This window comes from Trachemys scripta, chromosome 8 (assembly GCF_013100865.1).
Source record: "Trachemys scripta elegans isolate TJP31775 chromosome 8, CAS_Tse_1.0, whole genome shotgun sequence".
NCBI classification, from domain to species: Eukaryota; Metazoa; Chordata; order Testudines; family Emydidae; genus Trachemys; species Trachemys scripta.
In genome coordinates, this window is record NC_048305.1 from 45,117,016 (window position 1) to 45,144,213 (window position 27,198).

The 27,198-nt window shown below is 41.7% G+C and overlaps 1 protein-coding gene and 1 long non-coding RNA gene across 4 annotated transcripts in view; both read right to left on the bottom strand.

The window, feature by feature from the left end:
• Positions 1-3,955: 3,955 nt before the first annotated feature.
• Positions 3,956-7,554, bottom strand: LOC117881225. The gene is made up of 3 exons (XR_004646738.1): positions 7,198-7,554; positions 5,858-6,091; positions 3,956-4,034 (listed from the first exon to the last, which is right to left on the bottom strand). It is a non-coding gene; the product is annotated as an uncharacterized LOC117881225 (long non-coding RNA).
• A 9,035-nt stretch (positions 7,555-16,589) lies between these two features.
• Positions 16,590-27,198, bottom strand: part of SUCO (SUN domain containing ossification factor) — a 73,819-nt gene continuing 63,210 nt past the window's right edge. For all 3 annotated transcript variants that reach the window (XM_034778873.1, XM_034778874.1, XM_034778872.1), the window contains 5 exons: positions 26,450-26,554; positions 23,454-23,608; positions 22,686-22,777; positions 19,139-19,194; positions 16,590-18,608 (listed from right to left, as the gene is read on the bottom strand). In XM_034778873.1, coding sequence (XP_034634764.1) covers positions 18,162-18,608; positions 19,139-19,194; positions 22,686-22,777; positions 23,454-23,608; positions 26,450-26,554 — 855 coding nt within the window. In that variant the 3' untranslated portion in view covers positions 16,590-18,161. The remainder of the gene's footprint in view (positions 18,609-19,138; positions 19,195-22,685; positions 22,778-23,453; positions 23,609-26,449; positions 26,555-27,198) is intronic.

Sequence of the window (27,198 nt, forward strand, 5' to 3'; positions counted from 1 at the left end):
TGTATTGGCCTCCGGGAGCTATCCCACAGTGCACCATTGTAACCGCTCTGGACAGCAATCTGAACTCGGAGGCACTGGCCAGGTAGACAGGAAAAACCCTGCGAACTTTTGAATTACATTTCCTGTTTGCCCAGCGTGCAGAGCACAGGTAACCATACAGTCCGAGAATCAAAAAAAGAGCACCAGCATGGACCATACAGGAGGTACTGGATCAGATCGCTATATGGGGAGAGGATTCCGTGCTAGCAGAACTACTTTCTAAAAGACAAAATGCCAAAACATTTGAAAAAATCTCCAAGGGCATGATGGAGAGAGGCCACAATAGGGACACACTACAGTGCCACGTGAAAGTTAAAGAGCTCAGACAAGCTTATCAAAAAACAAAGGAGGCAAATGGTCGCTCCGGGTCAGAGCCACAGACATGCCACTTCTACGCTGAGCTGCATGCAATTCGGGGGGGGGGGGGGGGGGGGGGCTGGGCTGCCACCACTACCCCACCTCTGACTGTGGATTCCAAGACGGGGGTAATCTCATCAGCCACACCTCAGGATTCTGCAGACGGGGAAGAGGAGGAGGAGGATGACGAGCTTGCAGAGAGCACACAGCACTCCATTCTCCCCAACAGCCAGGATCTTTTTCTCAGCCTGAGTGAAGTACCCTCCCAAGGCAGTACCCAAGACCATGACCCCATGGAAGGGACCTCAGGTGAGTTTACCTTTTAAAATATAAAACATAATTAAAAAACGCTTGCTTTTTAAACCATTAATTTGCCCTGAGGACTTGGGATGCATTCGCGGCCAGTGCAGCTACTGGAAAAGTCTGTTAACGTGTCTGGGGATGGAGCGGAAATCCTCCAGGGACATCTCCATGAAGCTCTCCTAGAGGTACTCCAAAAGCCTTTCCACAAGGTTTCTTGGCAGTGCAGCCTTATTCTGTCCTCCATGGTAGGACACTTGACCACGCCATGCTAGTAGCAAGTAATCTGGTATCATTGCATGACAAAGCCTGGCAGCATATGGTCCCGGTGTTTGCTGGCATGCAACATCCGTTCTTTATCTCGTTGTGTTATTCTCAGGAGAGTGATATCATTCATGGTAACCTGGTTGAAATGTGTGAATTTAATTAAGGGGACAGAGGTGGCCGTTCCTACTGGGCTGTTTGCCTGTGGCTGAAAAGAAATCCTTCCCTGCAGTTAGCCAAGCGGGGGTGGAGGGAGGGTGGGAATCTTCCCTGATACAAGCCACGCGGTGCGGGGAGGGATAAAGCGATCATCCCAGAGAATTGGATGGGGGGGGTTAGTTTGGTTTCTGCTGCTGCACGTTAACAGGAAAACCGCAGCACTCAACGGGCTTTGCTTGGTATTTGGGAAAGGAGGGTGCTGCTTGTAGGAAAGCTGCAGAAGCCGAAAGACAATGGCTTACTATGGCCGCATGCAAGCCAAATTCTGTTGCCCGGACCTGCATCTATGCTTTCTAACACCAAAGCCGCAGGCACTCAATATTAAGCTGCAAAATGCGACCTTTTTACCAAAATCACATGTGCTATGTAATGTGAATAGTGTTGTTCACCATGAAAGAGTATAAGCATTGTTCTGTAAAATGTATCTTTTTAAATACTTCTCTCCCTTTTTTCCCCTCCCTCCCGCAGCTGCAAATTTTTCAAGCCTCCCTCCTCCGTCCCGAAGGCTATCTCAGATAAGGCGTCGAAAAAAAGGACACAAGACAAAATGTTCTCGGAAATCATGGAATCCACCCGCAATGAAAGAGCTCATCTGAATGAGTGGAAGGAGTACAGGAAAGATGCCAGTGAACATGAGGCCATGAGGGACACTCAAGATGACAGGTGGCAGGCTGCAACGCTGGGGCTGCTGCGTGATCAAATGGACATGCTACGGCGTCTGGTGGAGCTTCAGGAATGGCAGCAGGAGGACAGAGTGCTGCTGCAGCCGCTGTATAACCTCCCTTCCCCCTCACCATGTTCCATAGCCTCCTCACCCAGATGTGTAAGAACGCCGGGGGGGGTGGAGGGGAGGCTCCGTGCACCCTCTCACTCCACCTCAGTGGACAGCCCAACCAAAAGGCTGTCATTATATTGAACTTTTTTAGTGGCCTTTTCCTTCCCTCCTATCCTCCTCCCAACCCCCACCCGGGCTACCTTTTCAGTTTATAATCAATTAATAAAGAATGCATGATTTTTAAACGATAGTGACTTTATTCCCTTTGAAAGCAAGCTGGGATCGAAGGGGGAGGGTGGCTTGCTTACAGAGAACGAGTCAATCAAGGGGGCAGGTTTTCATCAAGGAGAAACAAACAGAACTTTCACACGGTAGCCTGGCCAGTCATGAAACTGGTTTTCAAAGCTTCTCGGACGTGCAGCGCTTCCTGGTGTGCTCTTCTAATCGCCCTGGTGTCTGGCTGCGTGTAATCAGCGGTCAGGCAATTTGCCTCAGCCTCCACCCCACCATAAAGGTCTCCCCCTTACTCTCACAGAGATTGTGGCGCACACAGCAAGGAGCAACAACAATGGGAATATTGGCTTGGCAGAGGTCTGAGCGAGTCAGTAAAGTGCACCAGCGACCTTTTAAACATCCAAATGCACATTCTACCACCATTCTGCACTTGCTCAGCCTGTAGTTGAACAGGTCCTGACTACTGTCCAGGCTGCCTGTGTAGGGCTTCATGAGCCATGGCATTAAGGGGTGGGCTGGGTCCCCAAGGATAACTATAGGCATTTCAACATCCCCAACTGTTATTTTCTGGTCTGGGAAGTAAGTCCCTTGCTGCAGGCGCGAGCGTCATGAACCCTTCCCGGCCATCCCATGTTGATGTTGGTGAAACGTCCCCTATGATCAACCAGTGCTTGCAGCACCATTGAAAAGTACCCCTTTAGGTTTACGTACTGGCTGCGCTGGTGCTCCGGTGCCAAGATAGGGATAGGGGTTCTATCTATCGCCCCACCACAGTTAGGGAATCCCATTGCAGCAAAGCCATCCACTATGACCTGCAAGGTGTCAAGTATCAGGGGGTAGCCGTGTTAGTCTATATCTACAAAAACAACAAGGAGTCTGGTGGCACCTTAAAGACTAACAGATTTATTTGGGCATAAGCTTTCGTGGGTAAAAACCTCACTTCTTCAGATGCATAGAGTGAAAGTTACAGATGCAGGGATTTAAATCTGTAACCAAGATTACTGGTTACTACACGCCACACCACAGAAACACCAACCCAGGAACCAATCCCTGTAGCAAACCTCGTTGCCTACTCTGTCCCCATAATGGCTGTTTGCCATTGCTTTCCCAGAGGGAGGGGGAGGATGTACCCAGAACCACCCACGACAATGTTTTTGGCCCCATCAGGCATTGGGATCTCAACCCAGAATTCCAATGGGTGAAGGAGACTGCGGGAACTATGGGATAGCTATCCACAGTGCAACGCTCCGGAAATTGACACTAGCCCCGGTACATGGATGCACACTGCCGAATTAATGTGCTTAGTGTGGCCGCACACATTCGACTTTATACGATCTGTTGCCAAAAACCGGTTTCTGTAAAATCGGAATAATCCCGTAGTGTAGACATAGCCTTATTTCCTGGTTTTTAGGAGTTCTGGAAAGGCACAGGACACCGCAGGGCAAATTAAATTCCACATTAACAACACTTTGCATTAGTGAATTAGCCGATTTGTTTGGTGGTTTTTGTTTTTGTTTTTTAAACAAAGATGTTTTCTGTAGGCGTTCGTGGCCATTTAGGCTGTTATAGTTATCACATAGGTTTGTGGCTGAGATACTGCTGAGGAGAGGTGATCAAACCTAGCTCTTAATATAGCACTTTTTATTAGTCCTTCTCAGAGCACTTTACACAGGAGGTAACCATCATTATCCCCATTTAACAGATGGGGAAACTGAGGCACAGAGAAGCAAAATGACTTTCCCCAGGAATAGAATGCAGATCTCCTGAGTCCCCATCCAGTATTTTCTCCACCCAGGCCACATGGCTGCTAAGTGATTCCTAAGCACTTCCTCCCCCGTCCTGTAACCTGTTGTAGTGGAACAGAGATAACCGTCATGCTTCGAAATGTCTGGAGTGTGTCATTGCTAAATGGGCCGAAGAGAAGCCTCCAGACATGGTCTATGGCACAGAATCCTGACAAAGTAGGTACTGTAACTAAGCACATCCGAGAAGACTGGTATGTCTCTCCTTCTCCACCTCCTCCCTCACCATTGCCCAAAACATATAGCCCCTCCTGCCACTTGCCAACATTTCCAGCTTGCTCTCCTCTTCCTCTCCCATTAAGCTATTGGCATGTGAAGAGTTGTGCTTGGTTATCTGGCATCCTCTTCTGCCGCATACACATTATTGGCAGCAGCTTACCAGAGGGTTGCATACCTGCTTGGTTCTGCAGCCTGACCTGTGCACTGAGCTGAGCCCCATACCCCACTATGTCCTCCTGCCCCCTGCTGGTCTTCCCCAGTCCACCCCACTCCAAGCTGGCTCCTGCCCCCACTCCAGCCAGGCGTGTACCTTATTTCCTGGTTTTCACGTTTACATTTGTTACCTGGTTCACCTGGGGGCAGGGAGAGGAGATCAGATCCCACAGCTCCCAGCACATATGGGTGTGAAGAATGTGGAGCTGACAGGTTCTACCACCCTCCCTTCGTGTCACCGCCTACTCCCATTTATCCCTGTCATAACTATAAAGGGAAGGGTAATAGCTGTCCTGTGTACAGTACTATAAATCCCTCCTGGCCAGAGACTCCAAAATCCTTTTCCCTGTAAAGGGTTAAGAAGCTCAGGTAACCTGGCTGGCATCTGACCTAAAGGACCAATAAGGGGACAAGATACTTTCAAATCTTGGGGGGGGAAGGCTTTTGTTTGTGTTCTTTGTTTGGGAGTGTGTTCGTTCTCGGGGACTGAGAGGGACCAGACATCAATCCAGGTTCTCCACATCTTTCTAAACAAGCCTCTCCTATTTCAAACTTGTAAGTAAATAGCCAGGCAAGGCGTGTTAGTTTTCCTTTGTTTTTCTCAACTTGTAAATGTACCTTTTACTAGAGTGTTTATCTTTGTTTGCTGTACTTTGAACCTGAGACTAGAGGGGAGTCCTCTGAGCTCTTTAAGTTTGATTACCCTGTAAGGTTAATTTCCATACTGATTTTACAGAGATGATTTTTACCTTTTTCTTTAATTAAAAACCTTCTTTTTAAGAACCTGATTGATTTTTCCTTGTTTTAGATCCAAAGGGATTTTGGATCTTGATTCACCAGGAGTTGGTGGGAGGAAGGAGGGGGGGATAGTTAATTTCTCCCTGTTGTAGATCCCAGGGGGGGGTTGGAACTGATTCACCAGGAGTTGGTGGGAGGAAGGAGGGGAATGGTTAATTTCTCCTTGTTTTAAGATCCAAGGGGTTTTGGATTTGTTTTCACCAGGGATTTGGTGAGGGTTTTTCAAGGCTTCCCAGGGAGGGAATCCATTGATGGTGGCAGCCGAACCAGAGCTAAGCTGGTAGTTAAGCTTAGAAGTTTTTCACGCAGGCCCCTACATTTGTACCCTAAAGTTCAAAGTGGGGATCTCAGTCCTGACAATCCCACTCACTGCAGCCTTACACCCCTCTGTCCCTAGCCCCCAACCCTTCCCAGCAAGCCTTCACATGTGGGGGGGGGACCCTAGTGAATCCCTTGCTAGTGGATCACTAATTCGACCCCACATGGCACCCCAAATTTCAAGGCAAGCAAACATTCTGAGTAGACATGCAGATTTTAGAGCACTTGAAAGAGTCAATTTTTATGTAGTGATGGCTTCTCAACTTTAAATATAGTGGAGCTGGTGATCCGCTATACTATGAACTTGCCAGAAACAAACCTTGAAAGACCATGATGTGAGATAATTTTAAACGAAGGAATTCAATCGTAGCATAAGTAATCCAGTGATGAGCCTGTTGTTGGTCATATGCGAAATCAGGGTTAGTTGATCAGAACTAATCAGAATTCAGAACAAAGATTGTGGACCAAATTCTCCCAAGGATGTTAGTATGAACTCTGCTGAAGCCCTTGTGGTGGGTAGACAACCAGGTGCTGGCATAAAGACTCCAACCTCCTACACAGGCGAACAACAGGGTAGATAAAAATCAATGATTAAAAAAATTTAACAAGCTTTATTTAAATTGAATTTGTATTTAAATTAAATACATTTTTGTTTTTAAAAGTAAACCCATTTAAAATTAATTTTAAAATTATGACAACCCTATGATAAGGCCTAAATTGACTATTTACATAAAAAAAATTATTACACACTATGTTTGCTTTCAAAGCTTTAAAGAAAAATCAAACCACTGAAAACAGTGCAAGTCACTGGCCAAGCACCTGAAACCAGAGTCCTAAATCAGCTTTTGAAGCAGTGGCCTTTTCTGCAGGTTCAGCGAGAGTATTTTTTTAATTTCAGTTTATTCAACCTGTTCAGTTCAGTGCCTAGTTCATTCAAAGTTAAGAAGCCAGCTGGGAGCTGAACAAGCAGGAAAACTTATTTTCCTCTACCAATTTATGAATAAAAACTAGGTGAGAGATTATGAGACCTACTACTTCTAAAATCTTGAAGGACAAGGCAACCAGAAACAACCAGTTCAATTTCCTGACTACAGCTAACACTTCTTTTATTAAATCAGTTTTAAATAAAAAACATGTTGTTTCGATAAACATTTTTCTTGTGTATTCAGCACATTTCATAGTAGTTTTATTTAATAGAATTAAAATGCTGTTTTTCTGGATTTTTAATTTATTTGAATTTCCATCCAAAGAGAGCTTGACACAAATCACAAATAAAAAAATTAATCGTTGCTGGTAAGAAATGCATCATTCACCTTTTTCTAACATAATAAAAATGTAAAAACCAAAATCTGAATGTACGTTAAGCTATATCATTAGTTACATACGTACAGATAGAACGTATTCCCCAGTTAGCAAAAAGTAGTACCAAACTTAGCAAAAAGGCTAAATTATTTAGTTGCAAATCAACGTTTTAATGGTTACTAACCAATGAGAATCGACTTTCCTTTACGAAAATAACCAAAAAATACAAATGCAAAATAAGATTAAAAGCAATGATGTAAATCAAGGTTTCTTGCTCGCTGATTAAAATTGTTTTGATTTAAAACAATCCATACTGCTGAACAGTCAGACCAGTGCAGCCTGCAAAGTGACACTGACCTGAAAGGGGGCACACCCACGACATCTTGGTGGTGAATCTCCAAATGAGACCTGATGGAACACCCGAACCATCCCCCTCCTATTGGTGGAAAAAATGGGGGAGATCAGTTAGCAGTGGTGACAAACCACTTAACCTCCCCTGGATAAATTCCCTCTGACACAGGTGGTTTTAGCAGGCACACGGACCTAGAATATGTGCCTCATGCCAGTTTTTCTGGATCTGTCCCAGTGTCTGCAACATTTAGGAACTGAAATCCTGACCATATCAGAAGTGATCTACCCACATATTGGGAAATTCAGATTTCTGTCCTGCTTGTACTTTTTAATTAGAACATTCTACATTTTCACTTGGACACCAGTTGGGAATAGCAGAATGAGTTTAACAGCTGTTTTTTAAACCACATAAGGAACTGTTACTCACCCTGAACAGTAACTGTGGTTCTTCAAGATGTGTCCCCTCCTCTGGAGCCCTTCAACAGAGATTTCTAGCTAGCAGTGTCTGTTTGGCCTGTGTAGGCACCCTCCTCGGGGCAGACACCGAGGCTATATATGGGTGCACGGGTGAACCACCCTCAGTTCCTTCTCTAATCAGTCATCCCCTTGGCCTACGGAACAACCAAAGCAGAGGGGAAAGACGACAAGTAGTAGAGCACCCATAGGGACACGCATCTCAAATAATTAGTTACAGTACAGGGAAACATTTCCTTTGGGTAGGGTCCGTGACTTCCGAGCAGTATCCCTAGGTGGAGGGCACTTCAGAACAGGTTCCAGAACTGAAGACAGTACTGCAGAGCCGAATGTCGCATCAGATCTGACGGCACAGAGCAGGGCATAATGCACTGAACTACATGGACCTTAGTCCACAGGATCAGTTCTACATTGCTCAGATATACTGGGACATGCTTCAAAAATGTACCAGATGCCTGCCATCTGGTTGAATGTGCTCTGACCACTGTGTGTGTGGGGGGGGGAAATGGGGTCTGCTGCATATCCATTTTGAAAGCCTTTGAGCAGAAATAGACGCTTCCCTAGAACTATTTGTGAAAGATCCAACGAGTCTAGATCTCCTGAAGTGCTTAATCCCACCCAGGTAAAAGGCCAGAGTATAGAAATAGGATTCATGCTGAGAACTATAAGATTTGGGGGGAAAATAACTGGTAGATGGATAGATTGGTTAAGATGAAAATCCAATTTAGCCATTGGGAGGAGTTTACGATGTTTTTATAACGTTAGCATTATAAAAACATGGCAAAAATGGGGGTGGGGAATCTGCCCTCAAGATTCCAATCTCCTTGACCCCACCAGCCAACGTGATGGCAACTAAGGCGGCCATCTTCATAGATAAATGAACCATTGGTTCAAATGGAGGTCTCATGAGGTGGCTAAGAATCAGGATGGTGGGGGGTGTCCAATGTGTGGGAAGAGATTCCCCAGACCCTTAATAAAACTGCACTATACCGTATGAGCAAAAATAGAGAATCCATCAACCATGGATGAAAGGCTGATATGGCAGCCAGGTGTACCTTGATGGATAACCCAGTTGTCTTCCGATCTAGCAGGTAATCTAGCATGAGGGAAAGGGGAACGGATTCTGGACAGAGGGAACAACGAGTGAACCAATAGATGAAGCTCTTCCATTTCTGCAGGTATGTAATGTGTATTCATGTTTTTCTACTGTTTAATAACACCTGCTGCACCTCCGTAGAGCAGGAAACGTCTATTCCTGACAACTATCCAGGAGCCAGGCTGTGAGGCATAGAACTGCCAGGTTGGGGTGAAGTGCACGGCCCATATCCTGAGACAGGGAATGAGGAATGGTCAGGATTTCTTTACATTTAACTGTAGGCCCAACTCCCAGAACAGAGCCAGGGCCTTCTAGGTTGAAAATGGCCTCAAAAGAGCAGCCCTTGAGTAGCCAGTCACTGAGGTCTGAGAATTGTTTCCTGCTGAAGGTGAGCTGCCACTACTGCTAGAACTTTCAAAAACATGTTTGGGGCAGAGGATAGGCTGAAGGGGAGCACTTGATACTGGAAACGGTCTTGGCCTATCATGAAACATTGGTATTTCTTGTGCAATGGGTGTATAGTTCTACAGAAGTAGGCATCTTGTAGGTTGAGGGACGAAAACCAATCCCCTTCCTCTAGTGAAGAAATTAAGAGTTGCCAGAGTCACCATCCTGAACTTTTGAGGTTTCACAAACTTGTTCAGCTGTCTTAGATTTAAGATTGACCTCCAACATCCATCCCTTTTCAGTACTAGGAAGTATTTTGAGTAGAACCCCTTACTCCTGTAAGGGGAAGGGACCAGTTCTATTGCTTCTGGCCAGAGGAGAGAGTCACCCTCTTCATTCAGTAGAAGCTCATAAGAGGGATCCCTAAAGAGGGACAGGAAAAGGAGGGCGTAGTCCAAAGTTATGACATCCAAGATCCATTGCTCCATGGTGATCCATTCCCAAGCCTGGTGGAAATGGACAAGGCAGTCTACAAAGAGAGGGATGTGGGCTAAGGGGCACAACTGTGAAATCAGAGGACAGAGGATTTGAACCTTCAACCAACCTAACAGAACTGTGGTTTAGATGACACCTGGGTGGTCCTCTTCCTCTGAAATCTTTCCTTAGGGTTTCGAGAGTTGATGGTACTCCAAACTGAGCTGGGTAAGATCTCTGGGCAGTCTGTGACCTACTGAAACATCTCTTACTGAAAGGTGTATAAATGCCCAAATAACGTAGGGTACCCCCAGAGTCCTTCAAAGCGTTCAGGGAGTCATTTGTGATCTCCGAGAAAATCTTATGACCATGAAAGGAGAGGTCCTCTACAGTGTTTTGAACATCTCTTGGAAACCCCAAAAGTTGGAACCATGACACCTTGCGCATAACCTACCGCTGCAGAAATGGATCTGGCAGCAGTGTCTGCAGTATCTAGGGATGCCTGGAGAGCCACGCTGACCAAGAGCTGACCCTCCAGCTATGGACTGGAATTGCTCCCAGCAGTCACGTGGCAGCTGTTCAATAAAGGCTGAGAGTTTGTTGTGATTAGTAAAATTGTGTTTGGCCATGACCACCTGATAGTTCACCATCTGGAACTGCAGGGTTGTGGATGAGTAAGACTGTTGTCCAAAAAGAAGTGATTTTTGGTCCTTGTCATATGGTCTAGTTCTTGAGAAGTACACCTCTACCTCGATAGAACGCTGCCCTCGGGAGCCAAAAAAAATCTTACTGCGTTACAGGTGAAACCGAGTTATATTGAACTTGCTTTGATCCACCAGAGTGCACAGCCCCCCCCCCCCCGGAGCACTGCTTTACCGTGTTATATCCGAATTAGTGTTATATCAGGTCATGTTATATCGAGGTAGCGGTGTACTACACATTTGTAAGCCTCAGGCACTCCCATTACAGCCTCCTGGCAAGACTGATGAACCAGGCACACTCTGCCAGGAGAAGACAGGTCTCCCTGGGGAAATGAGGGAAAAACAGTCCTGTCATCTAAAACTAACTATACTAAACAGAAAACTAAAACTACAAACTAACTTTGAGAAAGAGAAAAGGCAGAGTATGCTCTAGGAAGACATGCTAGTGTTCTGTCTCAGGTGAAGCAATCAAGAAGTAACTGAAGGTGGTTTGCCCATAAATCCCTGTGACACTGCACCCCATATTCTTCACAGTGATATTATATGATGATTATGGCATAATTATGATGCTTTTTGTACAAGATGGGTCATGTGATGTGTCATCAGAAAAGTTATGATTTGCTGAATACGATTATCCTATTTGTACGCATGTATCATTTTTGTATCTAAAATTATGAATATTGACAATATAATCTGAAGCACAATTCAAATGTGCTTACTCTGGATGACACCCACAACTAGCCTTTCAGGTACAACAATGAAGAAAGCAATCAGTGCTGATGGCCCATCAGCAAAGACAATGGACCCTGGAAGATCTTAGCCTTCCTGTAAACGTTCCAGACAGCTTGTAAGTAATGGCTGCTATGACTCAGCAAAGTATGCAAGGGCCTGTGACCAGGCCACATGACTCTGGACTCCATTTGGGGATAGTCTATTTTTCCACACACTGGTCTGGAAAACTTGTTTTGGAACAAAGGGTTCCTGCCATATGCTAAAGCTATATAAGGCTGGGAGCAACATCATTTGTTGTTCTCTCCCCACACAAGACAACTCCAGGAAACACCTGAGGAACAAAGATTGAACTGGGGGAAGTGTTGGACCCAGGCTAAAGGGATTTCTATCCTATTAAAATCTGGGGATTCCAAGATGCAAAGCAAATGCTGTTTGTCCCTTAAGAATCTGCAAGCCTGCTTGTACCATCTCTCAGGTTGAGAAATTGCTAATTCATATCCATTCTAAGTAGTATGTTAAGCTTAGTTTGTGTTTTTGTTTATTTGCTAGGTAATCTGCTTTGATCTGTTTGTTATCCCTTATAATCACTTAAAAATCTATCTTTTGTAGTTAATAAACTTGTTTTATGTTTTAATTTAAACCCAGAGTGCCTTTAAGTGAAGTCTTTGGGGGTGGGAGGTGGCGGGGGGGGAAGTCACAGCTTGCTTTAACACAGGCTTGTTGCATTTCCTCTGCCCATTGAGGGGGAGGAGAACTGGATAATAAATTCATACTGGTTGGGATATGGACCAGGGCAGGATGGTACAGCTCTGAGGTCCTAGGCTGGGAAGCTGGTGGCTATTTTGGCTGTAGCCTCTTTATTGTTGGTTCATGCAGTGGCTGGCCAGAGAGCTTGCATGTAACTGTATCTGGGTTTGTCCCTGCCTGTGTGAATGCTGGTGGAAGTGTAAGACCGGGAGTAGGTCTGCAGCTTGTCACAGCAGCACAGTGCGAGAGGGAGCCCAGGCTGATGGGTCAGAGGGCTCAGTGGCACCCCAATTCCAGGTGGCACCCCAAAGGGAACCCATCACAACCCCCATGTAGCCTGTCTCTGCCATGAGGAGGCAGAGGGCACAGGTGTGGGCCGAACAGATGTTGCTAGGTATAGATCTCCAATCAAGGGCGAGAGGAGCATGTGCATCTGAAGTGGAGCAATCACAGACACTACTTGATGATGTTGTGGTTATGTGAGCTCTCTTCCAGTGGAAAGTCACTAAGCTGCCATTCTCTTTGGTTCTTTTAATCAGAGCGGTCAAATTTCACTCAAAGATGCCCTTTTATAAGAAGTTTAATGGAATTCTAAAAATCTTACTTTTATGAAGGATTTTGATATATTGCTCTAGGTTTAGATATGGCACCCATCACTATGGTATCTGAGCACTCCCAAAAGTTATTGTATAGAACAGCTCTCTCTCATCACCTTCGGCTTTAGGCTGCAGTGGGGAATTTTAAGAGACACTGTCTTTAAGAAGTTTCCTCCATCCAAGTTAACTTGATAGCTCTGTTCTCTCCCCATTGTTGTGTATTACCTTTGACGCCTGTGCTCACGGAACTACCACAATGGCAGGACAAATTCTGCTGCTGCTACTAGTACAGTACAACCAGTAGTATGCACAGTGACTTCATAAAATATTCAAATACTGCTCATTTTAAACTTACCAGGAAGGCAAGGATCTTATCATAGAAGACTCCACAGCGTGGCATGCAATACTTAGGCACATCTTATAAATATCCAGGTAAGCTATCACAGTCTCTAGAGATGCGTAGAAATTTAAGGACTTATTTAAGATCAACAGTTAGTGCACGGTAAGCTAGGGTGTAAATCTACAATGCACCATCTGTCCATGTGGACCTCTACAATGCACCATCTGTCCATGTGGACCCCGCTGCCACGCACTACAAGTTCTCTAGTGCGATTTGATCTACTCTGCTTTGAAAGCAGAGTAGATCACTATGCACTAGGGAACTTTTAGTGTGAAGTTGCAGGATCCATACAGAGAGTTCACAGCATTCTAGTGCATGTATATTTACACCCCAGCTTGCTGCACACCCTTAGTATAGACAAGAGCTAAGACGGTATATACCACTTATTGAGAAGTGATAAAGACTTCCACTCAAGAGTAAAGGTCACTGCATTCCTCGCAATTCTATTCTCATGAAAGAATGTCCTGTCCCTGATGTAGAGAGTCTATAAATAAAACAGCCCCCACTGGTCTCACCTATCATGATAGCACAGAGGGAGAGATTGGGCTTCTTGGATAGCTAGGATTCGAGTCATAAGGAATTTATTGATAACTTGAAATGCAACCAGAAATAGCTAGTGCTGCCTTTGGAGAACAGATGTAATATGCTCCACATGGCCAAAACAATTAAGCAAGCAATTAGCAATATTCTTCCCTAGCTGTAGTTTCCAAGTTCAAGGATAACCTGTTTGCACTTGGCAGTAATCCTATCTGGAGATAAAGACACACAACTATGGCAAAGTAAAAACAGTCACTACTATCGAGACAAACTTATGATGAAAAGGTGCTGGTGGCCGTTTGTGCTATACAAGATTCTGGAAGCAGTCCATGATACAAAAGCACTACTGTGGAAATATGGGCATACCACCTCAATCAATGGGGCAGAACCTATTGTTGCTATTTGCTCTAGAAACTTCTCCTTACAACCAGGATCACCTGTCTTGAACTCCAACCAGTTTGATTTCATTCCAGGTCTCTGTCTCAGCTAGGCCTAAGGAAGAATAAAGTATGTGCTTCTGATTAGAGACAAAAATGTGTTTTCCCGCTGCATACTGATTCCAACTACATCTCAAATGGCCTCATGAGCTCGCCCACTGGCATAATTAAACCACCCCCAACAAGCAGCGGTAGCTATGTTGGCAGGAAAGCATCTCCCAATAACATAGCTCTGCCCACATTGGCGCTTTTGTCAGTGAAACTGTCAGGAGTGTGTTTTTTCACCTCCCCGACCAACAAAAGTTTTACCAACAAAAGTGCTAGTGTAGACATATCCTAAGAAACAGTATCAGAGGGGTAGCCGTGTTAGTCTGGATCTGTAAAAGCAGCAAAGAGTCCTGGGGCACCTTTATAGATGTCCGACGAAGTGGGTATTCACCCATGAAAGCTCATGCTCCAATACGTCTATTAGTCTATAAGGTGCCACAGGACTCTTTGCTGCTCCTAAGAAACAGGTTTTTTAAACCCCATTCCTTGTTTTTAATAAATCTTTCTTTTGGTTCAAGTTACTGTTGTATGAATAATGTCATGCAGACATCCCCAGAGAAGAGAGATATTCATAACCTTGAAGGAGAAGAACTGAATGGTAAAAAGTTTCAGGAAGCTACATACCCCTATGTAGTCTTGGTTAAGTACCCTGCACAAAGGTGTCCTATCCCAGAGTAACCGGCACAGGGAAAACAGAAGGGGAGACGCCAAAGGCCCAAGCAGGAATCAAGAGTTGGCAGTGATATTGGTCACACTTCCCTAATTGCCTTACTTACCCACTGAACAGAGAATGACAAATAGAATCTTATGGTAACCCATAGATAAAAGCCCTTGTGGCAAACAACTTAAAACCCACCCACTGGAACCTCAAAGAGATAACTGACTCCAAACACTCCATCAGAGTCCATAGAGTCAAAACCATTGTATGGTAAAAACATTATCAAAATTCAACACCTGTAAAAGTCAGTATGGTCACCTATCTTCTGTAGACCACTGTGGAGAATGACCAATGCAACCAGTGCAGTGCCTGTACTGTATTCACACCTCAAGCCAAACTGAAAGGCGTCAAAAGTTCAAGGCTCCTATTGCTTCATCACAACTTCAATAATCTTACAAAAAAAGAGAAGTCTGGCTGTAGGAAGGCTCTCCTATAGGAGAGGGGGCAATAATTAGCAAGATGTCAGGATCAAGAATTTTTTTTAAACACAGGCCTAACAACCTCTTGCCTGAGGAACTGTGACAGTATGCCCACTTTGTCTTCAAATGATGCTCTAGGTAAATTACAATTAAAGACACCGGAACAAGAAAAAGTTACACAAATTAAGTTTCTTACCAGTGAAGTTGAAATGATAAATCAACATTTATATCTGAGAGAAATGGTAAAATAGGTTATTAATATTACAGCAACATCTAAAGACCTTGAGATCAGGGCTCCCTGTTGCATGGTGCTCTTCAAACAAATAAGAAGAAAAAGTCCTTGCCCTAAGAGTTTAGGATCTAAATAGAGAACTCAGATGATGGGAGGGAAAACCAAAGCACAGAACGCTAAAATGACTTGTCCACGATCACACAGCATATCAGTGGCTGAGCCAGGATTAGAAAAGACGGTTACCTTTCATAACTGCTGTTCTTCGAGATGCGTTGCTCATGTCCATTCCATTCTAGCTGTGTGCGCACCCAAGTGCACAGTTGGAGACTTTTTCTTAGCAGTATCCGTAGGGTTGGCTGTGGCACCCCCCCTTGAGTGCCACGCTCATGCGTCGGTATATTAGGCACCACCAACCCTATGCCCTCTCGGTTCCTTCTTGCTGACAACTCCGACAGAGGGGTAGGAGGGTGGGTAATGGAACGGACATGAGCAACACATCTTGAAGAACAGTTATGAAAGGTAACCTTTTTTTCTATGAGTGCTTGCTCATGTCGATTCCATTCTAGGTGACTCACAAGCAGTATCTATGGAGGTGGGCTCGGAGTTCAGTTTTGCGGCTTGCAGTACTGCTCTGCCAAAGCCAGTATCAGCCCAGGCCTGCTGTGTAAGCACGTATGGGACAAACGCATGGACGGACGACCAAGTGGCCGCCCTGCAGATGTCCTGGATAGGCACCTGGGCCAGAAAAGTTGCTGAAGAGGCCTGCGCCCTGGTCGAGTGGGTGGTGACAGATGCTGGGGCGGCACCTTCACTTGATCGTAGCAGAAGCGAATGCAGGCAGTGATCCAAGAAGAAATTCTTTGGGCGGATACAGGGTGACTTTCATCCCGTCAGCCACCGCAATGAACAATTACGTAGACTTATGGAAGGGCTTGGTCCTGTTGATGTAGAAGGCTAGCGCCCACTTAACATCCAAGGCATGTAGTCTACGTTCCTTCTCTATTAACTATGTACAGATTAGGTAGAACAAAAGACTATGAAGAACTGCTAATGCTCTTGCTAAAGGCAAGCCAAGGCACTCCAACCCACCATCATGGGCGGGAAGAAGGAACTAAGAGAGCATATTAGGCGCCGCCGACCCTATACTGACACATGAGCATGGCACTCAAAGGGGCGCCACAGCCAGCCCTACGGATACCGCTAAGACAAAAGTCTCTGACAACTGTGCACATGGACGCGCACACACCTAGAATGGAATCGACCTGAGCAAGCACTCGAAGAACCAGGTTTCCTAGGGCCGCAGTCCAGTGCCCTATGAACTAAACCACACTGCTTCATGAGTTTGAGCTTCAACCCATTAATATGTGATTTATAAAAGAAAAGAAATGCCACTAAATTTATAAGACAAGTGTTCAGATTTATTTGGAAATTCACAGTTTCTAATGGCACTACAGCTCTGTAGTTACATATTCTTGTTCCACAATGTTGTATGCTGCACTCAGATAGTATAAACATTTTTTCTTCATTCTTGTTTGAAGCTCTTTCTGATTACATGTTCTATCAATCAGATCCATGTGCTCTGAATGGCTAATTGTGCAGACTGACTCTAAAAGTACATCACTTTAAAGTATTTATAAACTAACATGAAAGCAGCAAAAACAAAGGCTTTAAATAAGTCACATTACATACAATACCCAGAAAAGGCATTGGATCTGTTTAAAAAAGGGTACCACTAAAAGTGCTTAATAAGTTAACTTAGTTTTACAACATGAACCTATAACTCCTCTCAAAAAGGAAAACCTTTTGTCCCATTCACTCAGCTACACATTCACAACATTTTATGCTGTCACACATTCTATTTTATCCAAATATACAATCATGGTCAAAATAAAAAACACTCATATGAAAGTACCAAAACATACATACATACACACACACATACACACACTGCACATGTGTTAGCCAATACAAAAGCAAACTTTATGGAAATATCCACTTTTAAATAGACTTGAGCTGTTAGACTTCAAGGCTTGGCAAACTCACTTTCGTTTGTCATGTGCACTTGTACGCAGCACTGGTTAGGATAGTTATATCTGCAGCTGTACCTAGTCACCCTTACATTTCTCCTTGTAGATAGTCCCCAATTTCCAAATTCTTAGAACAGAAAACAGAGTGACCAAAATAAAGCATCAATCCTTTTTGGTTAAATATCGTAACAGAGAATTCCAAAAGTCAGTCTGGGAAACAAAGGCATGTTTGTCAGTATGAGATCCTTCACATACAGTGAGTGCTACTGTACAGCTGTCATTAATTTAATGCATCTAAATAAAATACACATCTGAAATTGATTAAAAATGCAATTAATGGCATTACAAATCCTTCTAACAAGATATTTTCCCCAAGTGAGTTTTCAAAACAGAGATCTAATCAGCAAGTCTACCATGTTAGTATTTCTACAGTATCCAGCCCACATTACTGAGTCCAGCTGAACGCCAACACGTCCTTTTACAGCACTGTAGTGTTGCATCCTCAAAAAAGCGAGAGAAGTTACAAAAGAAATCAAATGACAGTTTTATCTTTCTCCCTCTTCCAGTGGCATTATAAATAGACAAAAGGCACATAAATACGGGAAGGTGCAAGAAATAGGAACAAAGCTAAAGGAAGAGGATTAAGCTTTTATCCCTATTCCACCCAACAAACTGGGCGTCAACAATCTTTGCCCCAGTAATTGTGAAAAAAGCTTTATAAAATGATCCCTCCCACCCCTAAGCTGTCCACATAGGAAGTCGTCAGCCTTGTAAAGCTGAAACTCATAACCAAGATTGACACAATCCCATCTATTTAAAAGAGGCAGAAACCATAATTTCTGAATACTTTCCAGTTAGTTCATCTCTTCTCCCACCACTCTCCCACAAGATACAGACTGTTCTCAGATGAACAAAAAATCTCCTGTATGAGAAGTTCGACAAGTTTTAGATTTGTCCAGAAACTGCTGTGACACCAAGTGTTCCTACTGTTATATCCTTGTTTCCTTTGATTATGTCATGCAGGCTTGGCATTGACCCTGTCTTAGTCTGTATTAGAGTTTTTATAAACTTCCCTTGGTCTGGAACCTTAGATCGCCTTCGTTTTAAAGCCCTCTTCTCAGTTTTTGTCTTTTGGGTCTGTCCGTTGCACAGAGTTGTGCATGCTGAAATGCCACAAAAATAGGATTCCTCAGATTGTGATGAGGTTTCTGAGCTTCCTTCAGATGGAGGACCCTTATATGAGGAGTGATATACCTCTCCAATATTAGAGAAATCTCTCTGGTTCGTAAAGGGTTTCCTTCCTTTTATTTCCCCATTGGCTAATGGATGCAGAGGCTCTGATGCTGGTTTGATAGTCTCAATCTTTTCACTTTTATATTTGCAACGTTTCTTCTAAAGCAGAAAAAAGGAAACAATTAGATTGTGCAACGCAAACAGGAAATAATATCAAGTATGAATACATAGGCTTGGCAGAACTCTTGTAACTGATAGATAATACTGATGTTTATTTTAAGCATTTTTAAATTTTTATTTAAATTTTCACAGTTGCAGTAAATTATGGGGAGGGGGTCAGCATTTTGTAATGATTGTAGATGCTGAAATTCAAAAAGTTAAAGCTTTAACTGTAAAACAAATCATCATCACATGGCAAAATACACAAAGTAAATATCTTTTAATCAAACTGAAGTTCTCAGGCAGCATTTTTCTTGCTATGCCTATCTGTAAATTTTTATTATCATTGATGTAAATGGTGTGTGTGTGTGTGTGTGTGTGTGTGAAAAATCAGTATTTACTGACATTTACCGATAAAAACCTAATTCTTTCAAGCCTGATTGTAGATAAGTGACTGACAAAAGCACCATCTACTGGTAGGGTTTTCAAAACACTTTTTTCTTGCAAAAACTGGAAGGAAGCTACTATACCTTTTTTTCTGGTGAAAACTTCAGAGGTTCTACAATGTAGAAGTCATCTGGATCCACTATAAGAAAAGAAAGGCTACATATGAAAGGACAATAAAATTTAACTGAAACCACAGATGCTAATTTCTAAAACCATGAAACTATATAGGAGATTTCTTTCCTCCTCCCAAGGACTATTACTCTGCTTTCCATGCATACATCTTAATACTCTGGATTAGATATTAGATAGGAACAAGATGCATGTGCATGGAAAGTAAACTCATCAAAACGTTCAGTATAAAGTTCTCTCTCCAGAGTAGCTAATTTCTACCCAATTATATAATGTTGCAATTTCAGATCTCATTTGAGGGATTAGACAATAGGCAAGATTTGCAGAATATATTTTCAGAGGGAAGAGAGGGGAGTGTTCAAGGACCTTGTATTTGGGGCAGATTTAAGCATTTCTTTATTAAATAAAGGTGCTTTTTTCTGGCTTTCTTGCACAATTCTCCTCAGAAGTTCACTGATTATCTTCCTAATAAGCACAGTATTAAACAAACTTGCTTGTGCTGAAAGACCATATAACTAAAGATTCTTCTGCAGAAATATTTTGGAAAAGGTTACATCACAAATAAGAGTTAATGCTACGTAACAGAAAGCATGTGTATAGCAGGATATAATTGGAGGCATCACAATGTGTACCTAGGGCTGTAAGAAACAGACTGACACGACAGCAGCATACCATGCCTTCAATATTTTCATTATCATGCTGCCAAGCACAAAGGTGTAGAACACCAAACATGTAGGATATTAGTAAAGAAAGTAATTTGGGCGTTAGGTGGTCTCCATAACTACACTTTCGAAATTCACTCTCACTTTTGTTTGTGTGGTTTCTTTTGGCTCACACAGGTAGAAAAAAATCTGAAGTGATTTTGCTCATACTATAAGCACAAGGGGCGGGGAGCACAATTTCTCTGTTAATTGGCGATTAGAAGCACTTCATTTATTTTAGCAGGGCGCTGATCTGAGGAAATTGGATTCCATTTTCCTTTAACATGAAAGCTGGAAAAAAGATTTCATCTGTGAAAGAGGCAAAGTCACTAGTGAATTTGGATGCCTTAATATTTTGGTTGCTCAGCTTGTGCCACTTGAAGACCTGTGTTCAGCACAACCGAGAGTTATGATCTTTTTAAATGGTCTCAAGCTGGGCACCCAAAACATTTTCCTCAATGTTTTCGGAAGCTAAACTCCTTCAGGGTTGTTACAAATCAACATATTATAGAATGCTATATTTTAGATTGGATTTATTTTTTTCAGATACACACACAAACTGTAAACATGCCAGTGCATAGAGAGTTGTGGATACTGACAAGTGTAAATTAAAGTTAAGGTCAACATTCTATCAGGCTCAGATTTTTCCTTCCAGAGCTCCTCTTAGAATAATATGGCTTAGTTATGAGCTAATTCCCCCCGCTTTTGGAGTGCTAGAGAGTGAAGATACGTGATCTGGGGAAGTGATCCTTCAAAAATAGCAACATACCAAGTGCAGATGATGTTAGCTCCTTAAAGACAGTGACCCCAAATTTAGGAGATATGAAGTGTAAATCTAACTATGGCAGAGTCCTTGGTATTTAATATTATATTATTGAACATATCAAATAAAACATGTTTACAATATTTTTGCTTGGCCGTTGCTCGTGGGAAGTAATGGAGGGGTTTGTAAATGTATACTTAGTATCATCAAGGACCTCAAAAAGAATGGAAAAAAAAAATCTCTCAGAACATTACCTTTTTTTAATTTAGTATCCCCCAGTTTATATAAACTCAACCAGATGCCTGATTTAACAACACACATTCTTCTCTGCAGAGTATGGAGTACTGTAAGTGCACGTTTCTGATGAAGTATGGATTGAATGGGAGCTGCTGTGTACTCACTTATTTAGGAGCTTAAATTTAGGCTCACATTTCAGAAAATCTTGGACTTTGAGAAAAAATTAAGCTTCCACCATAGCATTTAGGCACTAGGTATAACAATACTCAAATTCAAGTTGAGTCTATAATTATACACAGGTTTTATATAGGAGGTTAGTTTACATATTCTGTGCCCTCATTTAGTTTAAAAATATTTGGCAATATTCTTTGAACCACAATTCGTTTATTCAATGTTGACAATACTATTCTAAAATGAACGCAGTTTCTTAAGACTCCCAAATATAAACGTGCTCTCCATTTAATTTAGAGTAAGAATTCAGCTCTGCAATGTCTGATTTCTACCCCCACTTGATTATTTTCAAGGCTGGGTAACTGACCACTGGACTCTCTTGATTTACTCTTTTCTTTTCTGACACACTGCTCCTGAAGCAGGAAGTAGTTTCCACATAGGTTTATGTACACTAAAATGGGGGATTAAAAAAAGAGACGGAAATATAGTTGCTGGCCAACATCTATGCTGACATAGAAAAACGAACAAGACAAATGAGAATTTTTTTTAACTAGTCTGGTATCGGAGTATTCACTTGCTACCAAAAAATGGAAATCCAACTCAATGTTAATCTAGAACAGCAAAAACTTAAGTACTATATTTCAGGGTTTACAGGAAAAAAATGTTTCATGACTGCCTTATAGAATTGGCTTGTCTACTTCTGAAACGCCAAATTCAGCTGTGTAACTCATGCCAAAAAGGTTTCTCTCTCTCTTTATTTATTTATTTTTTAAGTAAAGCATGCAGCATTCCTTGTATTCCTTTTTAAAAGTTCCAAGATTAAGGGAGTTAAAATTTTTTGGCTTGCTGAGGAGTCTTATGTTAAAGTGAGCATATAGTGCAGTAGTATCACATAGCACTGACCTCCACTTTCTAGCTAAACAAGGTCAGGCCAATGGATTACTGTGCTAGAGGCTTCAAACGGTGCATGCGCTCAGTCAGTTTTGAACTAATGCCCCAAATGTACAAAGATGGAGGAGACATTAAAACCAAAGTCCTGCCTTTTATCTTTATAAATATCAAAGTATTTCTGTAAGAGTGTTAGACCCTGTGTCTTAACCAAATTCTAACTTTATTACATTTTGCCCATCTAAAGTTTCCCTGCAGTTTCAATGGCTTGCTATTCTCCTCTTTCCTAAATAATCTGTTTAGCATTAGTGTTTGCTTTTAAAATATTAAAAATAAAGTGCTTTTACTCTTGAGGTGGCTGACCTTGTGTAGTTAGCATTTTGTTTACATTTGTAAAATGTTCGAAGATTATTTTTTCAAATGAAAGCTTGTGTTAATTCCATGGTAATAACCCTAAACAATTGATTTTTTTGCACTGAACTCAGAGAACTTTTATAAATTTCTGTTTTAGAGATTATTAACAAAAAAAAAAAAAAAACAGTATTACCCACTGAACTACTTCAATTCAGTATTTCCCAATGTACAGTGATAGACTTCAGTAGCGTACAAGTAGAGTGCTTCTTGATTACCTTTTTTGAAACTGGTTTACAAACTACATGATCCTACATCTACAATGCATAACTCATATGGTACAGACTTTACAACCACTACTAGGAAGAATTAGCTGTACATGAAACATACCTTCTTTGCTAGTTAGTTGAAAAGATTGGGACCTGACAAGTGGAAAAGAAGTTCTTCTTTTCAGATTCATATCATCATAGGAGGAAAAACATCTGTAATGACAAAAAACACAATAAGTTCCGTTTCCCAGAGCTCTCTTGGGAGACACTTACTTCCCCCATTACCACTCCTTATATTTACACCTCCTGGGTGTGGTGCTCTGTCCCATCTCATAGCACCAAGACCACAGAGAGAGAGATCAATGAGTCTGCTCTACAGCCTTAGTTAACAGCCATGTGGCTTTTAGCTCATGCATTTAGCTCCAGACATTCCAGGTTCGATTCCGCCTGCTGGCGACCGGGCTCTGTCGGTGTTACACCTTCACACTGCAGCAAGCCTTCCCCATGGCAAGGTTTCTCAAAACTGCTCTGGACTTTGCCAGTGGTGCTCTTTCTGATGGCCAAAGAAAGCTGCTGGAGAATGAGATGCAGTGCTCTCTCCACATCCAGGATCTGATCCCATTCCTACATTAGTGATGTTAGACCCTATTGCAAATAAAAGGTGCTACTTTGTATAAACTCCTTCACAGGAACTATTCTTCTATAGAAGTCTAGATGTTAAAGGGTATGCCTTTTGTTTATCAGAACCCAAACTTCTGAATTTACATAAAAGCACAGACTGGACAAACATCATTCAACTGGATGGAAATAGAGTAAGTGAGCAACTATCAAATGCTAGATAAACTGTAAATATAATGTTGTAAGAATTGATTAAAATGTCAGGGATTACCTTTTGGGGCTTGGGTAGTGATTACTTTTGGGGATTTTTGAGAGGTAATCTTCATTGAACTGAGATGTATTTCTGCAACGCTGCATACAAAGCATCAAACCCAGGATGACACTGAGAACCAAAGAAATCACAAGATAGCTTTGTCGGTCAGACACCTGAAAAATAATTGGATTTATTTATAAAAACTAAAGACTAAATAAGAGGAGTTTAAATACAACGGAGCTAGCAGTTACATCATGAACATGTTCAGCTTCATGTAAACTTTAATGAATAGATCAGTTTTCAAATCAACTCCAGCAATTTTTTTCCCTCTGTTTCACTTCATAATATCCATTTCTCAACATTAAGTGTCTGCTATCTAGCCAACAGGTCAAGTCCTGGCATTTAATATGCTGTAAGTGTATCTGCCAGTGAAGTTTGACAGCCATTAAAGCCAGTATACCCAGCATTTTCAAAGTACATTTTACAGCACTAAGATCAGATAAAAGTTTAGCTGCATTAAAGACATGTTCAAACACATTCACATTCATACATGGCCTTAAGATATTTCATCAATGTGCCTTTATTAGATGTTTGGCAACTGCCAGGATGTCAACAAGAAGTAAATGTTGGGAAACAAAATGCTAAGGAAAACAATCCCAACTATACATATAAAATGATGGGGTCTAAATTAGCTGTTACTACTCAAGAAAGATCTTGAAGTCACTGTGGATAGTTCTCTGAAAACATTCACTCAATGTGCAGCAACAGTCAAAAAAGCGAACAGAACATTGGGAATCATTGAAAAGGGATAGATAAGACAGAAAATATCATATTGCCTCTATAGAACTCCATGGTATTCCCACATCTTGAATACTGTGTGCAGATGTGGTCGCCCCATCTCAAAAAAGATATATTGGAATTGGAAAGGATTCAGAAAAGGTATGGGACAGCTTCTGTATTAGGAGAGATTAATAAAACTGGGACTTTTCAGCTCGGAAGAGACGACTCGGGGGGGATGAGATAGGGGTCTATAAAATCATGACTGGTGTGGAGGAAGTAAATAAGGAAGTGTTATTTACTCCTACTCATAACACAAGAACTAGGGGCCGCCAAATGAAATTAATAGGCAGAAGGCTTAAAACAAACAAAAGGAAGTATTTTTTCATACAACGCACAGTCAACCTGTGGAACTCTTTGCCAGAGGATGTTGTGAAGGGCAAGACTATAACAGGGTTCAAAAAAGAACTAGATAAATTCATGGAGGATAGGTCCAACAATGGCTATTAGCCAGGATGGGCAGGAATGGTGTCCCTAGCCTCTGTTTGCCAGAAGCTGAGAATGGGCGACAGGGATCGATCAATTGATGATTACCTGTTCTGTTCATTCCCGCTGAGACAAGTGGCATTGGCCACTGTTGGAAGACAGGATACTGGGCTAGATAGCTCTTTGGTCTGACCCAGTGTGGCCACTCTTATGTTCTTATGAATTTCAGGACAACTTTGAAGAGATATTTGAATACCCTGCCCAGATTACAACAACTTCTCATTAACAGAAATGTATACTATCTTCTATACTAAACAAATGCTTATTTTTCAAATTGTAATAGACCTCATAGTAGGTTAGGTGATTTCTAAACAGATGGAGTTATAGTTTCTCCCATGAAGAGCATATCAAGTATGTATCTGAAACCTAAATTAAGATATGTAAGAACATTTTTAATATAAAACTATCTTCTCTGTGAAGAAAAATAAAAAACACTGTTCTACTCCACAGAACCTGGTTAATCTTATTTTATATAAAGCCGATCCCTTAAAAGGTCAATCAACTTTGAAGGGTCATGTACCTTACCATGCCTCATCTATGTGGGAGGATTTTTTTTTTTAAATGTATACACGTTATAAATAGTGCTTGATTCTGAAGATCACTGGCTGACAAACTTTATTAAGCTTGCTATTATCGTACCAAAAAACTGAAATCCAAGGGCATTACTTTACAATCAAAGGGGAATTATTCCACCTGGGTTTTTTTGAATGCCCTGCCTGCTGTTCCCACTCTTTAACAACAGGGATCCTGCTCAAGTGCCTCTGTTGACCACAGCTGTGGCAATATGGCCCTTGAAGACTGTTGATATTAAACAAATATCTTGGAGGGGTGTTCCATGGAATTTCAACTTTTTCCTTCGGTCCATTACAGAAACTTTATATGTGGCCCAGTAATTCTGCTACACTATAATTTATGGGAATCCACAGAATAATTAATAATCCTGAATTCTTGGCAAAGATTGGAGAATAACTGTAAATGGTTATTTCCTCTCTTATCTTCTTGTTCATTTGCCTTGAAGCTGAAATATTAGTCTTATTTATCCTTAGCAGCAGTATGATGAAAAGGTAAACTAACACTTTTCCAGTTGTCTCTATGCAGATTAAGAAATACCACGCATACTTCTGAAAGTCCCTTTCATTCTTTTGATACTGCAAATCAATGACTTGATAGTCAATAACTACAAATGAATAGATAGTGTTGGTTTTAAGTTTAGTTATGACATTTTTATTAAATGGCTTTTAATTGCTTTTGTTTTCTTTCTTGGAATCTGTTGGTATTCATCAAGACAAAGATTTAAATATTAGCTGCCTAGTCTCATTTTAGCTGGAGGCACCATGCATCAGAGAGTGAGCTGCTGCTTCTCCACCTCACTTGACCAAAAGCCCTCACCATTAAGGCATGAGCTCCAGGTATTAGGTCAACCTAATACCTAATCTTCCACCCATTACTACATTCTATACTCCTCCAGCCCCTTTTCCCCATATTTCAGCAACTATTTTATTAGCAGTCCTGCTGCACCCAAGAAAACTCACACTGACTAAATACTTGGCTGGCAGCCAAAGGGGGCTGAAAGCAATGCTACCTGCAACTCCTTGCAGATTCAGTTGTACCCCAGCAAGACTCAGCCACCAACAACCCAAGAAATATTTTATACAAAAGTGTCTCATGCCATATTGTTAAATTCTAATTACCTCATGTTTTAGTTCAGCCACAGTTGTTGACAGATTGGAAACTAGCTGTGTCATGTTGGTCAGCTGTGCTTGTAGCAGTTGGATGGCTTCTGTTTGCCGCTGATCCTGTGTTTAAAAAAAGTTGGTTTATCCCCATTTAGTTCAGTATGTGGGATTCTGCTAACATGTACCATACTATTTATCAAATTATAATTCATTTTATCCCTGAAGGCAACAGACACTACAGAGCCATAGGCTTACGAAAAATTTGCTTACATGCTGACTAAATACAAAGAAAACATTTACAGTAGTTAGGAGATCTTATTCTATAATGCAGAAAGCTATTCTCTACATAGCACTTGAAACAGAGTAAAAGCAACATTTTAGCTGTGTCAGATTTCTGCATGAAAAGCTTTATTGAAAATCTTTAGCAGTTCTAAGAGTTCTAATTGCATCCAATAATCTTTTGTAATACTATACTATACTATACATCCCACTATGATGATTTCTAACTATTCCCTTCTGTAAAGTGCATAACAAAAATGAAACCAATGTATCTTATTTATAATAAGTTCATTAAATGGGATTTAACATATGTTCAAATAGCAGTAGTTAAAAGACTTCCAGTGAAAGTCTGAAGGCAATAATACTTGTGATACATTGTTTAGAACTCTTGAAATTCAGGGGAAAAATTAACAGTTACCATAGCAATATAAATATCCTATCCCTGATAAGTCACTTGTCAAGAACTACATTTTGACAAGATGATG